The sequence below is a fragment of the Cimex lectularius genome, unplaced genomic scaffold, assembly GCF_000648675.2.
Source record: "Cimex lectularius strain Harlan isolate CLEC.00 unplaced genomic scaffold, Clec_2.1 scaffold388, whole genome shotgun sequence".
NCBI lineage: Eukaryota > Metazoa > Arthropoda > Insecta > Hemiptera > Cimicidae > Cimex > Cimex lectularius.
In genome coordinates this window covers 212,905-225,843 of record NW_019394187.1, presented here as the reverse complement: position 1 = coordinate 225,843, position 12,939 = coordinate 212,905, and the positions used below count along the sequence as shown (strand labels likewise).

At 35.9% G+C, this 12,939-nt stretch overlaps 2 protein-coding genes across 14 annotated transcripts in view; both read left to right on the top strand.

Annotated features, from left to right (window-relative positions):
* LOC106669296 (kazrin) overlaps nucleotides 1-12,939 on the top strand; it is an 87,664-nt gene that overhangs the window by 29,433 nt on the left and 45,292 nt on the right. The gene's annotated exons all lie outside the window — the stretch shown is intronic.
* Nucleotides 4,310-12,376, top strand: LOC112128210 (coiled-coil domain-containing protein 77-like). Of its 2 annotated transcripts, none has more exons than XM_024230055.1 (2): nucleotides 4,310-4,685; nucleotides 11,050-12,376. In XM_024230055.1, exon 2 carries the CDS (start codon nucleotides 11,053-11,055, stop codon nucleotides 12,202-12,204), a length of 1,152 nt encoding a protein of 383 aa, XP_024085823.1. In that variant the 5' UTR covers nucleotides 4,310-4,685; nucleotides 11,050-11,052; the 3' UTR covers nucleotides 12,205-12,376. The 2 variants fall into 2 exon arrangements, with proteins under 2 accessions (XP_024085823.1, XP_024085822.1); XM_024230054.1 differs by lacking the exon at nucleotides 4,310-4,685 and adding an exon at nucleotides 10,465-10,550.

The following is a 12,939-nucleotide window of genomic DNA, read 5'->3' as shown; positions in this document are numbered from 1 at the left end:
AGCCAGTTGTTCATAAATGGCCAACTGAGGAACTTGAGAGAAAATAACTTGTGATTCTCTCTAGATTGCGAATAGGTCACATCAGGCTAATCCATAATAGGCTTTTAATAGGTAACAACCTTCCAACTTGTCCTCGATGTGTGCGAAGTGGAGTACGTTTCATTCTGACAGTAAAACATATTTTGGTCGACTGTCCCACTTTGCAACCCTTTAGTGATTTACAGGAGTTACTGGGTCCCCAGTGTTTCTTTCGAAGAGCACTTTTCAGTTTTCTCACATTTATTGGGATTTCTAATGAGATTTAGGCCTTTTCCCAAATTGTTATACCATTCAACGTTTGACTGCTAATGTTTGAATGAACGTTGTGCGTGCAAGATTTCTTTTTTGCAGAAATTTTTGAGGCTGCCGGAGCGGAAAAATGAAATGGAAGAAAATACAAATTGCGGGGTAATAAAAAAAAAGTGCTATTGTGTTTTGTTTCTTATTATTGTTATGTAGAATTAGTTTATTTATCATATTTGAATGGAAGAATAAAAGGATAAGGATGAGCCTATACTCATGCTGAGACTGTTGCTAGTCTGACTCCATTATTATTAGCCATATAAGCCTATGGGAAATGTTTAAATTTTGGAACAAAAATTCAGAATTCTAATTTTTAAAAAATAAAAAATAAATAAATAAATAAAAAATTTTATATGTAATTTAAAATGTGATTTTTGCATACATTTGCCTTCCAAATTAAGAATTTTAAGAGGATAAATTAAAGTTTGGATGGAATTAGGATAAATTAGTTTACGAGTGAATGTTTGGAGTCAGAGCTTTAAGATCGGGATATAGCTAAACTAAGATAGAAGGTTTGGGATGTTAGGGTGTGAAATTACCTTAGCCGTTAAAACGCCCTTAAAAATTAATAATAGTAATAATGACAGAATTCAATAAAATATATAAATAAATAATTGTATACTCTACAAAATAATATAAACCGCTGATTATAAAACAAAAGTACATATTTTCCTGAAATAAAATAAATAACTAAATAGAAACTAATATAATATATTAGTTAAATGCCAATAAAATAGATTCAGTAAAAGAAATAGATTGTGCAGTCGATGGGTTGATATTTAAATTTCAATTTCTCTCGTGTCGGGCTAATTATTCGCAGGGGAAGTTAATACGTGTATTGACCTCGTTAGCGCCCATCATGACAGAACAGCGAGAGTGAATTTCGTTCCAGTAGAATCAAAATTGATATTTGTTGGTTTTCAAGGGAAATTGTTTATTTACTCGAAAGGGGCAGATATCAACGAAATTAGAATGGTTGTAGAAAACGTTAGATGATGTTCGTGGTCGCATCCGTTTAAAAACGTTCACTACGGACCAAAACTCTCCACTATCATTAGCAGTTCTGAATCGATACTTATTACTTATATTCACTAATTTCGTGGTCCGCTTGACCAATTAAATCATTACAATTAATTAAGGTTTTTAGTTGAGATGAAAAAAAGTTAATGGCATGAGCGGGATTCGAACCCACGATCTTCGGCTAGATACACCGCTGCTCGACCACTTGAGCTATCGTGACCTCGATCCACTCGGACATCAACTTCTTATCTCAACCCCACCTTATGAGTTTTCCCTCCCTTTTGCCATTTTTCAAATGTCGTGTAATCGGTTTGGATTCTCGACGACAATTGAAATGGCCACGGAGAGCTTTAGTGAAGTGTACTTCATATTAATTCTTTTTTTCATCTCAACTAAAAGCCTTAATTAATTGTAATGATTTAATTGATCAAGCGGACCACGAAATTTGTGAATTTAAAGAATTGCCATTAACTTTTTTTCATCTCAACTAAAAACCTTAATTAATTGTACTTATTACAATAAAGATAAACAGGCATGGTGCGTACTGGGATTCCATTTATTTCGACATCAATGATACTGTGATCGTCTAACTTAGACGTTTTCATGATCCTGTTATGGCATTTTTTTGAAACCTATAAGGACACCGCCCTTTGTTCTGCCAAAGCCAGATCTTCTCGCCGGCACCCAACACAGATTAAAACCTAAAAAGAAATCTACTAAAGGATTCAAAAAATTTCTTCCGTAACATGAGTTTCTATTTAAAAAAAAAATTAGTTGCAAAAAAACGCTCATATCCTTCTTACTATTAAGATTATTAAGATATCTTACATTATATGATAAAAAACTAAACTCTTTAACATTAGAATAATTGTACAATTGGTATGAATGCTTTCGGCAGGCCTGCCTTTGTCATTCGCTCTAAGCTTGATTTGGAGATTTCTGAAGATCTTGAAGCGCCGAACGTCCCTGAGTGCGATGATCACCTCGTCCATCTCGGTGTTTTGGGTTCGATGAAATTTGCTCCAAAAGACTTGTGATATCCATTCCCAAAACTTCACCTAACTTGTCCAATCCTGGTACGTTTGTATGTAAGGCCGATAATGTAAGGCCCAGTGAAAACGGCAACCATTTATGTGTAATGAGTCTTTTCTCAGAGTGCAGATACTGTCCGGTTTCATTTGCTTAATGTTCCTTCGTAGCTGTATAAGTTTCCTTATTTCAATGCGTGTGATATAGCAAAGATCTGCTGATATTCTCCATTTCGTGCCTTTTAGTCTAGAGGCACATTTAAATATTTCCCATTTATCCGATGTACGTCAAAGATTGACCAGTAAAGGACCCGGAAAAGTATTCGTGCGGCCTAAAGGCTTCACAGCCGCAATCTCAAAGGATTTTGACAGCTGTAAAACTTCCGCCAAAAAAGTGCGAACAACTTCTTCAAGGTTGTCATCGCTTTTATAAGAGATACAGAAACAAATTAAATTATTTCTTCGGTTAAAATTATTCAAAGCTTCCAGCTGTCTTTCATGCCTTCTATCCACTTCAGTTTGGCGGGCTACTTCGTTCCTCAGCTTCATTTTTTTTTTTTTCGACGTTTTGATTTCTTCAAACATTTTATCAATGTTCTTCTTTAATGTGTTCAAGTCCTGTTTTGTAGGTAAGCATGAGAACTTTTCATCTATCATTACGAACCAAGTCATTACCACGATCACTTACTGACGAGGCAGCCGGTAGAGACATCTTTGAAGCTTTTACACAGGAATGAAAATCCGGGCTTGACGATCCAGGCGAAATCTTGGGTGTTTGGAGGATTTAGGCGTCGTTTGCATTACGTGTTTTGTAGATGTATTGGAGCAGAAATTGTGTTATGCAGTAACGGTAGTCTATCTGGACTATATTTGGAGATTTGAATGTTGACATACAGAAGTCAGCTGAAACCTCCTACCTCCTGGTCTTATCCAAAGACAGGTTGCTTGTTGTTTGTTTTGTTTTTGCTGGCACAGCCCTGAACCCGGGATGTTATCAGACTGACCCTTGTACCTGTTCCACAGTTGGCACGGCAAAGATACAAGTTCAAGAAATTGAATAATTTCACAATTAAAGGACTTACTGTGGGTAATAAAGTAATCCACTCCGGTTAGAGAGGAGTTTATAGGGCGAACCTCTGCTAATTTTGCTCACAGAGATCAATTTTTTCCGCTAGAAAATGCCAAAGCCAACAGAGAGCACATTAACATGTCCGCACACGACGGCACCGTTCCACCACTCACCCCTTTATTCATGCAATTGTATCATTAGTAAATTAATACAATCACAATTATTTTTGCGGCATATAATGAATAAGCAATGACGAAAGCCATGACTTAATAAATTAAACATACTAAATTAAGTTATTAAATGCTTTATATCCTTAAAATGCTTTTTTTTATATACTTAGAATTTTGTAAATCACGTGTGACTTATTTTAATATTTTGCCTAGCCTTTTTATTTGTAAATGTGCAATTCTTAAAGAAATATCGGAATTAAATAAAGACGAACGATATGACAATATATTAAAGAAATTAATAATTGTACCTTAAAATGCTTTCACCTCTTTTACACTTAGAATCCTAGGAATCATTTGTGAGTTACTTCAAAATTGTGCTTACCTTTTTTCCTTAAGTGTGTAACGTGTAAAGAAATATCTGAGAACGTCAAAGGCAACGATTAAAAGAAATTAATTATTATGCCTTGGCTAATGTGGTAGCAGAAAGCAAGAATATTCCTTTTAATGCCTTTAACTTTTTATACTTACCCTTATCTTTACTTAGAAATAAGGGAATCAACTGTGATTTATTTAAGTATTCGAACCCGAATTTTTGATTTTATTGTAGTTTAATTTTAATTTTTAAAAAGGATAATAGAAAGAATTAAGTATGCATTTAAAAAACTGTAGATAATGCGCCTGGAATATTATTACACACCCTGACCTGCTCATTACTTTCTCATCCCGTATCGAAAAATTCTCCAGTTATCTCCAGCCAGGAAATGAATAATCCGTTTGCGTATAATTTAATTCGCGTATTTCCGACCGCCCGGAGGTGAAGTGCGTGCAAGCATTTCTGTCAGAGGTAGCATCCGGTTTCAGGAACAAACGACGAAAGTCAAAATTCGGCCGTTCTCTTTTACCGTTCTTGGAGGGTTTCATAGTTTTCAATCTGCATATGAATGAGGTCCACGAATATAAAGACACGGCCCGGCCGCTGGGAGGAAGCTTTGTTTCAACACTTCCACCGGCCATCAAAAAGGCTTTCATCCATGCCTGCTTTTATCTATTCGAAAGGTAAACTTTTATCCTGTATCAATAGAGTAGAATAATTGCAAAGTCGCCGTTTGCTCTCCGACTCCTTTCAGCAACCCCAACTGAGAACCGAAGTTTTCCTGGTTTGGGTTAAGAGGAAATACGGGAGAAAATTATAAATATCGACCCGTGGAAAGGAATCACCCACGCCTTTTATGTCAGAGGCAGTACCTACGAAATGACACCCGTTTTCCCTTCGGGATATCACGTTAGTCAATATGAAAATTTGACATCGGTCTTTCATCTTCTTCATAAACACCAATTTCTTTTTTACATCTCCGAAAATTTAGCAAGTGAAACGCCAACATTTCTCGTCGGACATAAAACTAACATGTCTACATCTTAAATATAATTCCTTTCTCGTATAATCTGGTCACGTTCGTGGTTCAATTCATCGCCCCCTTGGTATTTTTCTGATCCTCGAAACTAAAAAGGGACCTACAGGAACTTGAAAGGAGCAGAAGTAACCCTGATACTGGGGAAAGCTTCCCCGCCCTGAAAAACTTGATGGAAAGATAGTAAAGTTGAGATAAAGAAAAACTACACTTATAGTTTGAAGTAAAGAAAGTTGGATAGAAAACTCTGACATTTTTCTTTTTTTGATTGTGATAACTTTATTAATCAATTATATACATATCGCATTCCAACAAGAAATGTGTCACAACTCAAAAAAAGAAAATTTCATTGGAGAGACAATTTTTTCATTTATGTGTTAAGTTCATGAACATAATTCCTTTCTTGTACAATCTGGTATAATTACGGTTGTTGGCAATAAAAACTGTCATGATCCACCAATTTTTGACTTGCGTTTTTCTAAGACTTAAGCGATAACAAAAAAAATTTAAAATCCAGTAGTACTACCCTAATAAACTACACCTTTTTGAATTGTGACACTTTTCTTGCATATATTGGCCCTCAGTAATTTAAGTTAGTTTGTGTGCTGTAACGATAATGTTAGTCAATGAACGACTGTAAGAGTATTAATTTTTTTGTGATTGTAACAGGCAACATAGAAACATAACAAACGAGCATAAATATCCATGTAGTAAGTTTTACTAAGATTATTTTTGACTCAAATGTGCTTTCCTTCTGGACTCAGGGCTAATTAGTTATTTAAAATACAAAAATAATTTTTGGAATAAAGGTTTTATTCATTAATAAAAATATTATAATTAAGACATTTCAAAAATCGTTGAAACTGTAAAATAATTCTAATTAATTATTCTTCTTTTTATCTAAGGTTTTTAGCTTAGATGAAAAATTAGTGAACGAGCGGGATTCGAGCCCACCTTCGGCTCACGATAGCTCAAGTAGCAAGAGCATCGGCGTACAGCCGAAGGTCGTAGGTTCGAATCTCGCTCGTGACACTAAGTTTTCATCTCAACCAAAAACCTTACATAAAAAGAATAATTAATTGGAATAAATAATACGGTCGGTTATGACCACTAAGCAAATGTGAATTAATCTATAAAATAATGTTTTCGATTTCGACGAGTTAAAAGACAATATTGTTAAAAAAATTATGAAAAACAATATTATAATTAAGAATGTTATTAAAATGAAAGAAATGAAACTAAAATAATTCACGAATACTCAAGATCAAGGAATGGTCTTCAAGAAAAAAGCAAGTTAATTTGTTAATGCCAAACGTTCGACCTATTTTAAGGTCATCATCAGGCCATTAATGTCACATTATGAAAAACATATTTGTACAATTGTTTTTCATAATGTGAAAATTTGACTCCGGTAAAGCATAAAATCTTTCACTAGAGAAGAAGAAACCGATGTAATTCGAAATGTGCCACTTTTCCTGATGCTTTAAACTCACACTGATGCTTTAAAGCTTAACACAGAACTGAGATATGCCACTTTTCGTGAATGGTGACTGTACGTTCTCGCCAGTACAAAAGTGACACAGAAGTGCTGTAGCACCACACACCGTAACCACTGAACTACGTTGAAAAGGTTGGCTCTGGGAAAAAATTTACAAGCTTCGTACCATTCATTTCGCCTTCTCCACACTCTTTCTCGCCCATCTGGAGATCGTAGAGCAAATCTACACTCATCTGTAGAAAGTACAGCAGACCAATCGTCCCCAGACCAATGGTTGTGTTATCGAGCAATGCGAGCCGTGCAAATCCGTGCGTTCTGGTCCATTCGGGTCCTCTTACGGGGCAAAAAGCCATCAGTCGATACTGATTTAATCTTCTTCGAGCACTGCGTTCAGACATTTAGACACCTTGAACTTCCTGGAGCTGATGAACTGCTTGAACAACAGTAAGGTGCCGATTTCGCAAAATTCTCAAAGTCAAAAAAACGGTCATCCTGTGGTTCTGTCCAGACCGGGCCTTCTATGGTGGAACCCTGTTTCTCAAAAACGTTTAGCAGTTTCGTAGGGAACTCCGATGGCATTAGCCGCATACCTGATGGAACGTCCATCACCAATAAGTGCCACATCACGCGCAACATCCTCAGCACTGAGTGGCATTTTTAAGTTTAATTGATATTCCCAGTTTAAAACATAGCATAAACAAATATTTATTGATAAAAACAATGAGACAAATTAAGCGCAGAAATTTCTTGTATCGAGAAAATGAAAAAAATCAGTTGGGTGGAATTTTTTGCCAGTCAGTGTGTATATATATAATCCATTTATAATAAATATACGTATATATATATATATACATATTTATTCAGTTTCCCTCTCTCGCTTTCTCTCTCATTCACTCACTTTATTTATCTATCTCTCTTTTACATTATTTTACTTAATAAAATAGTTGAAAAAATAATTGTATAGCTTGTTCTCTTCACCCACACTCTTTCACTCACTTCCTTAATTTTCCGTGTCAGTCTATCGCTCGCTCTCTCTCTTTCTCTCTCTCTCTCTCTCTCTCTCTCTCTCTCTCTCTCTCTCTCTCTCTCTCACACACACACACACACACACGCACACACATTCGATCATTTTTAAAAACATAGTTCCTACTGACAGTAAGCAACTACACATTCGTTCCATCTTCTCTTTCTATGCCGCTGTCTCTTTATTTATTTATTTCTCTCTCAATATATTTTATTATTTAAATTGACGTGTAGTTGGTAAATTTACATTTTGGTTTATTTTTTATTTATTTGTTCGAATTTTTACAAGCTCAGCTTAATTGAATAGTTGAATATAGTCGGAAAATGGAAATGCCAGGTTTTATAACAAACCATATAACAAAAAGGTCCACCCTTTCAAAAGAACGATTTAAGTTGATAATTATCGAAAAGCTTTTCTATTTAAAAGGCCCCTCTCCTCGGACGTAAAGGAGCTCATACGTGAAATTCGCTATCTGAGATCGGCCGAAGAAAGGGTCTGAGATAGGGGCATAAAGGAGGATATCACATACGTCAGGTATTGTGTTCCTGTGAGATAGGGCCCGGCCGAGGAGACAGTTTCGTACCCGGATCGATGCGACGGGACGGACTTTCCATTCCGACCATGCGGCCTTCCAATTAGGCAGAGATAGGGCTTTGAATGAAAATCGTGTAAGCAGGGGAAACCGGATGTTTTCTCGGGGATTGTAGCACAAAAAGTAGAGATGGAAGGGTAAAAAACGAAAAACACGTTTATTTGAACAGATCACGAATCTTTGGCTCAGTTAGAAATCGAATATACTCAACGCTTTAAATACTTTTCTCAAGAGGGACAAAAGCCCTGGAGGTTTGACTTAAAGTATTATTGCTTTGTACGAAAAAAAGTCCATCTAATCCAACAGGACACGGGCCTTTTCTTTCAACCAATCCCTTAAACTGTTGACAAACAGCTTGAAAGATAAAAGGTTTTAAAACAATATTCTATTTACTTTGTTATATCTATCATTTAAACATTACGTTGAAAACATCGGTGTGTTTGTTTTGATAATACTGAAAAAATATTCTTAGTATTATTTGATATTATTGTTTTGATACATTAGACGAAACATATAAACATTGTGACAATATCCAAATTTTATATAAATTTTTAGGATAAGGAATGGATAAAATTAAAAATACAATACACATTTAACTAAAATGATTAATTAAGAAAGTAAATTAAAGAAAAATCCGTCTGTTGTCTTCAAAGGGAGCTTTATCTACGAATAATAAAAGTTTCAAAACTAATTAAATCCACCCCCACCCCGGCTCTTTTTTTTCTTCGTCTAATTAATTAAACATTTCTTTTGCAATATGCATATCCGTTGCGTCTAGGTTTTTGAAACGTGGCAATTAACATCAAAGACACAGGGCTGAATCTGTTTTAAAAGGGAATAAATTAACTTCATTATTTACAAGCCTGGGACGTCACAGTCTAAAATGCACAACAGCAGAGCTTTCTCATTTATTAAATCCGCGCGACCGCGGATAGATGGAAAAAACCGCTCCTGTATTAATTGCCGATGTGATAAATGTAGAATAACAAAAGCCCTGTGGCTTTTTTTTCTTTTTTTTTTTAATGTTTGAACTATTTTTGTATCAAGAACCGAGAACGTGGAAAAGTTTCTGAAAAAAAAGAACGGGTTTTTCACCTAGACAAAACAGATTACCTCTGATCAGCTTATCTTCGTTGTTCTTATCGGAAAAGCTTTGCCAATGAGAGCCGAAGAGAAAATGAAAGGATCGGAGCTGATGAAAAGACCATACTTCAGATAAGCTTTCTACAATCGTTATTGCAACAATAAAGAAGAACAAGCTTCACTTTAAGTTCATAATATTTGTTATAAATTAAGGTGTTATATTATTGAATAAAAACATTGTTTTAACTAATCCCAAAACCACCTTATTAGGAAACATTTTGTCAAACATGACCAACTGTCTTTCCCAAATAATCACAACAGTGAAATCTGTACAAATTATCTTCAAAAATCCCAAAGATGTCCGATTTCAAAGTTAAAGAAAAGATGATGGTCTATATATTTGGAAATAAACTGTGAACAATAAGTAAATGTCGAACAAGTTTTGTGTCTCCCTGTTTATACCCTTAACCACCGTGGCCGCAGAATAGTTATGAGGCCATGATATTCGTATTTACCACCTTAGCGTCACGGCTTAAATCTTAGCCTTGCCCGTAAAAATTAAAATAAAAAATATTATTTAAAAGAAATTTTTAAAAAAGTACCTGAACCCTCGTCCGCGACACCCAACCGGTACTCATCTTTGACAGAAATTGCAGTATTTTGCTCTTTTTATATGCCAATTCTGTATTTTATATGCTAATCGTGCCATTAGTTACCTCTAACTAATTTTATTCGAGATGATGTATTATTTTTCCATGAGAAACGTTCATTTTGTATTACCGCGTCAATTTGTGTCAAGGCATAGAGTTTATCTACATTATATATTTACCGGTAGCTAGCCGAACTATTGACAGTTCGTTCTGACTATACAGGATCAATCCAAACTTCTCCCCCAAAGCTTTATTTACGCCTTCTCAAAGGAATAATTTAATCCGAATCCTTCTTTGAGAGAAATCCCAACGAGGCTGCCCGGCGAAGCAATCGTCGTCCCAATTGCAACCTAATTTTACTTTTCCACTATCCCGGACCTTCCCCCGGGCTATTTTTTTTCCTACAGTTAGGTTGTACCCTTTGGGATGAAAGGCTGGAGCGGTCGAGTGATTAGGCTGCAGGAGGTTTTCCTATTTCTTTTGTTTTTTGGTTTAATTTTTGTTTTCTCAAAATACAAGCAATTGATAGACCTAAATGCAATATAAATGATATGTATGTCCGAGTAGAACAAAAAAAACTAAAAACTACAATATTCCTTTTAACATTGAAGTGTGCTTAATGTTGAGACTGAATGACACCACGAAACTTAGAAGACGATTTGAATGTGAGAATATTGCAAACTTTTCACTTTTTGTTTTATGATGTCATGAAATATCTTACTGGCTTGGTTGGTAATGGTCAGTGTGATACCATGATGCCATCTTGAAAATTTATTTATATCATACGTTAAAAAAAAAGTCCAAAAGTCCTGACTCCTTGAAAAGTTATACGATACAAAATATATTACATACATATTTTAAAAAATAAAACTACGTAATACCTTTTTAACAATGAAGTGTTAGTGTTTTATGTTGTGCTGATAGCTTCTTAATTTGAAGGCAATTACACATTTTGCATTTTTATTTTTACCATGATGTACACTACTTCAACGTGCTTTGGAAGATTTTTCAATGGACATCAGTACACTTCTAGAATCAAGCGCTTCTTCTTCCTGCCAGTATTACCTGGCGCACTCCATATTGTCTATTTTGCAATTTATTTTGCACCAGATCTCAACACTTTCTGGAATGCTGAATAATAAAGGAGAATACGATATTTTGCAGGTGATGGCGCGTTGGGTCGATCACTCGGCGCCGACAAATCGCCTGTTGGAATTTTACCAGGGCAAAGTCAGAGAGATGAGGTCTAAATACACGGACCTTTTGCGATTTGTGAACGAAGCTAAAGATCTCGTCGTGAAGAATGCGGACCAGGAGGTGGAATCGATCCACGCGATCAGGTCGACGAGCAAGCTGCAAGATTCGCTCAGCGAACTTCAGAGATACCTCTACAAAGAGAGGGAGACCGTCTTGAGGCTGACTTCTGAGATCGACAGACTCAAGGTGGAAAGAGCGGACGACAAGAGGAAAATCGCGTTTCTCCTCGATCATTGCGGTCTCAAAGAGGCCCAGTTGTATATAAACCCTCTGGACAGACTCGCTAGTCCACTCCAGCGAAGGCAAAAGCCAAAAGTACGATTCAACGACGTCCGCGCCCTCAAAAACAAACTTGCCGAATTTAAACAGTCCGAATACGAGATACTCAACATGAGGATTAAAGCTTTAGAAACCGAGCTGAAGGAGCAAACTGAGCTGCTTCAAGATGAAATATGCATCCTGGAAAATGATTTAGATTTAAAGTCCAAAGAATGGTTAGCCACGAGGCAGCTCCTTGAGCAGAAAGCTTCATGTTTGAACTGTCGCCTTCAGAACGTCCAATTAAGAAAGCTCGACGGGATATCAGAATTTTTTCAGGACTTGGACAAAGAGAGGACAAGAGAAATAAAACTCATGGAGGAAAACGACCGGCTTACTCGATGCGTGAATATCTGCAAGGAACTGCTCGGTGACCAGTTCCCCGGAGACAATAATTGCAAACCTCAAAGGCGAAAGGATGAGACGAGCCTACTTAAAGAACAACTCGTTCAAAAAGACCGACTTATCAGGAGTTTCCAGGGGCAAATCGCTGATTTCGAGACCAGGCTCAATCAAGTGCGGAAAACGCTGGAAGCGGAGCGCGAGACCTGCCAGAAGGTAAAGGAACGCGCTGCCTCAAAGGAGGAACAACTGGCAAAGAAACTCGAAGAGGAGAGAACGAGGAGGATTCTGGATGGAGAGGGTTTTAGAAACGATATAAAGCTCCTACGTTCAAAACTTCAAAGCATCGAAAGGAAATTCAGGCACGAGAGGATAAGAAGAGGGATCAAGGATAACGATTGATGTTGTTTGTTATTTCCTTCTGACCGACTCTGTTTGTTTAATCAGTGCAAATCTTATATATAAAGATTGTTTTTAAACTGTTTCACGTATAACTAGTCACAAGTTGTTTAGAGACAGAAGTATATTTTATATTTTATCTATTGTGTGAATAAACGATACGGTTCTCGTTGAATTAATTTGTTCCTTTCCTTTATCGGTTTATTAAATGAAAGAAACTGTGCCAAAATAAATTACTAATCATGTATAAACTAAAATTAAATTTATTTCGTTTTACTATAGTTGCTCATTCACTTCGACTAGTATTTTGTTTGTTTAAAAGGGGGTTTAAAACAGGGGAGTTACATCAACCACAACGAAACACTCGTAATAAAAATCATTAATATGTTCTGAATCGGAGAAAAATTGAGTGATTTCTACATGGGAGTCTGAGGTGTGATGAACCTGTACTTTTGTCCTTCTTCAATGCTGAGTGCTACTAATTAACATAGGTAGACATACTAAAATGATAGGAAACGACAAAGCTACCGAAAAATTGTCAATGGTTTTTTTACGTACGTGTTGGTGATCAGATAAATTAATATTCAGAAATATAAAGTCTTTATTAAATTAAATTGATTTTAAAAATTGACTCAAATCCATAATAGCATTTAAAAAATATAGTTTGACTAACCTTGGTCTTCCTGGCCCGCTCGTTCTCGCTGTTTTTCTACTTAATGTTATTATATTTTTTCTTTA

What these genes read in the sequence shown, in the direction of transcription:
- LOC112128210 (XM_024230054.1), top strand. Translation starts at nt 10,518, where the DNA reads ATGACACCACGAAACTTAGAAGACGATTTGAAT. An exon ending in ACTTAGAAGACGATTTGAAT is followed by an intron (nt 10,551 to 11,049) that starts GTGAGAATATTG and finishes GATATTTTGCAG; the next exon opens with GTGATGGCGCGTTGGGTCGA.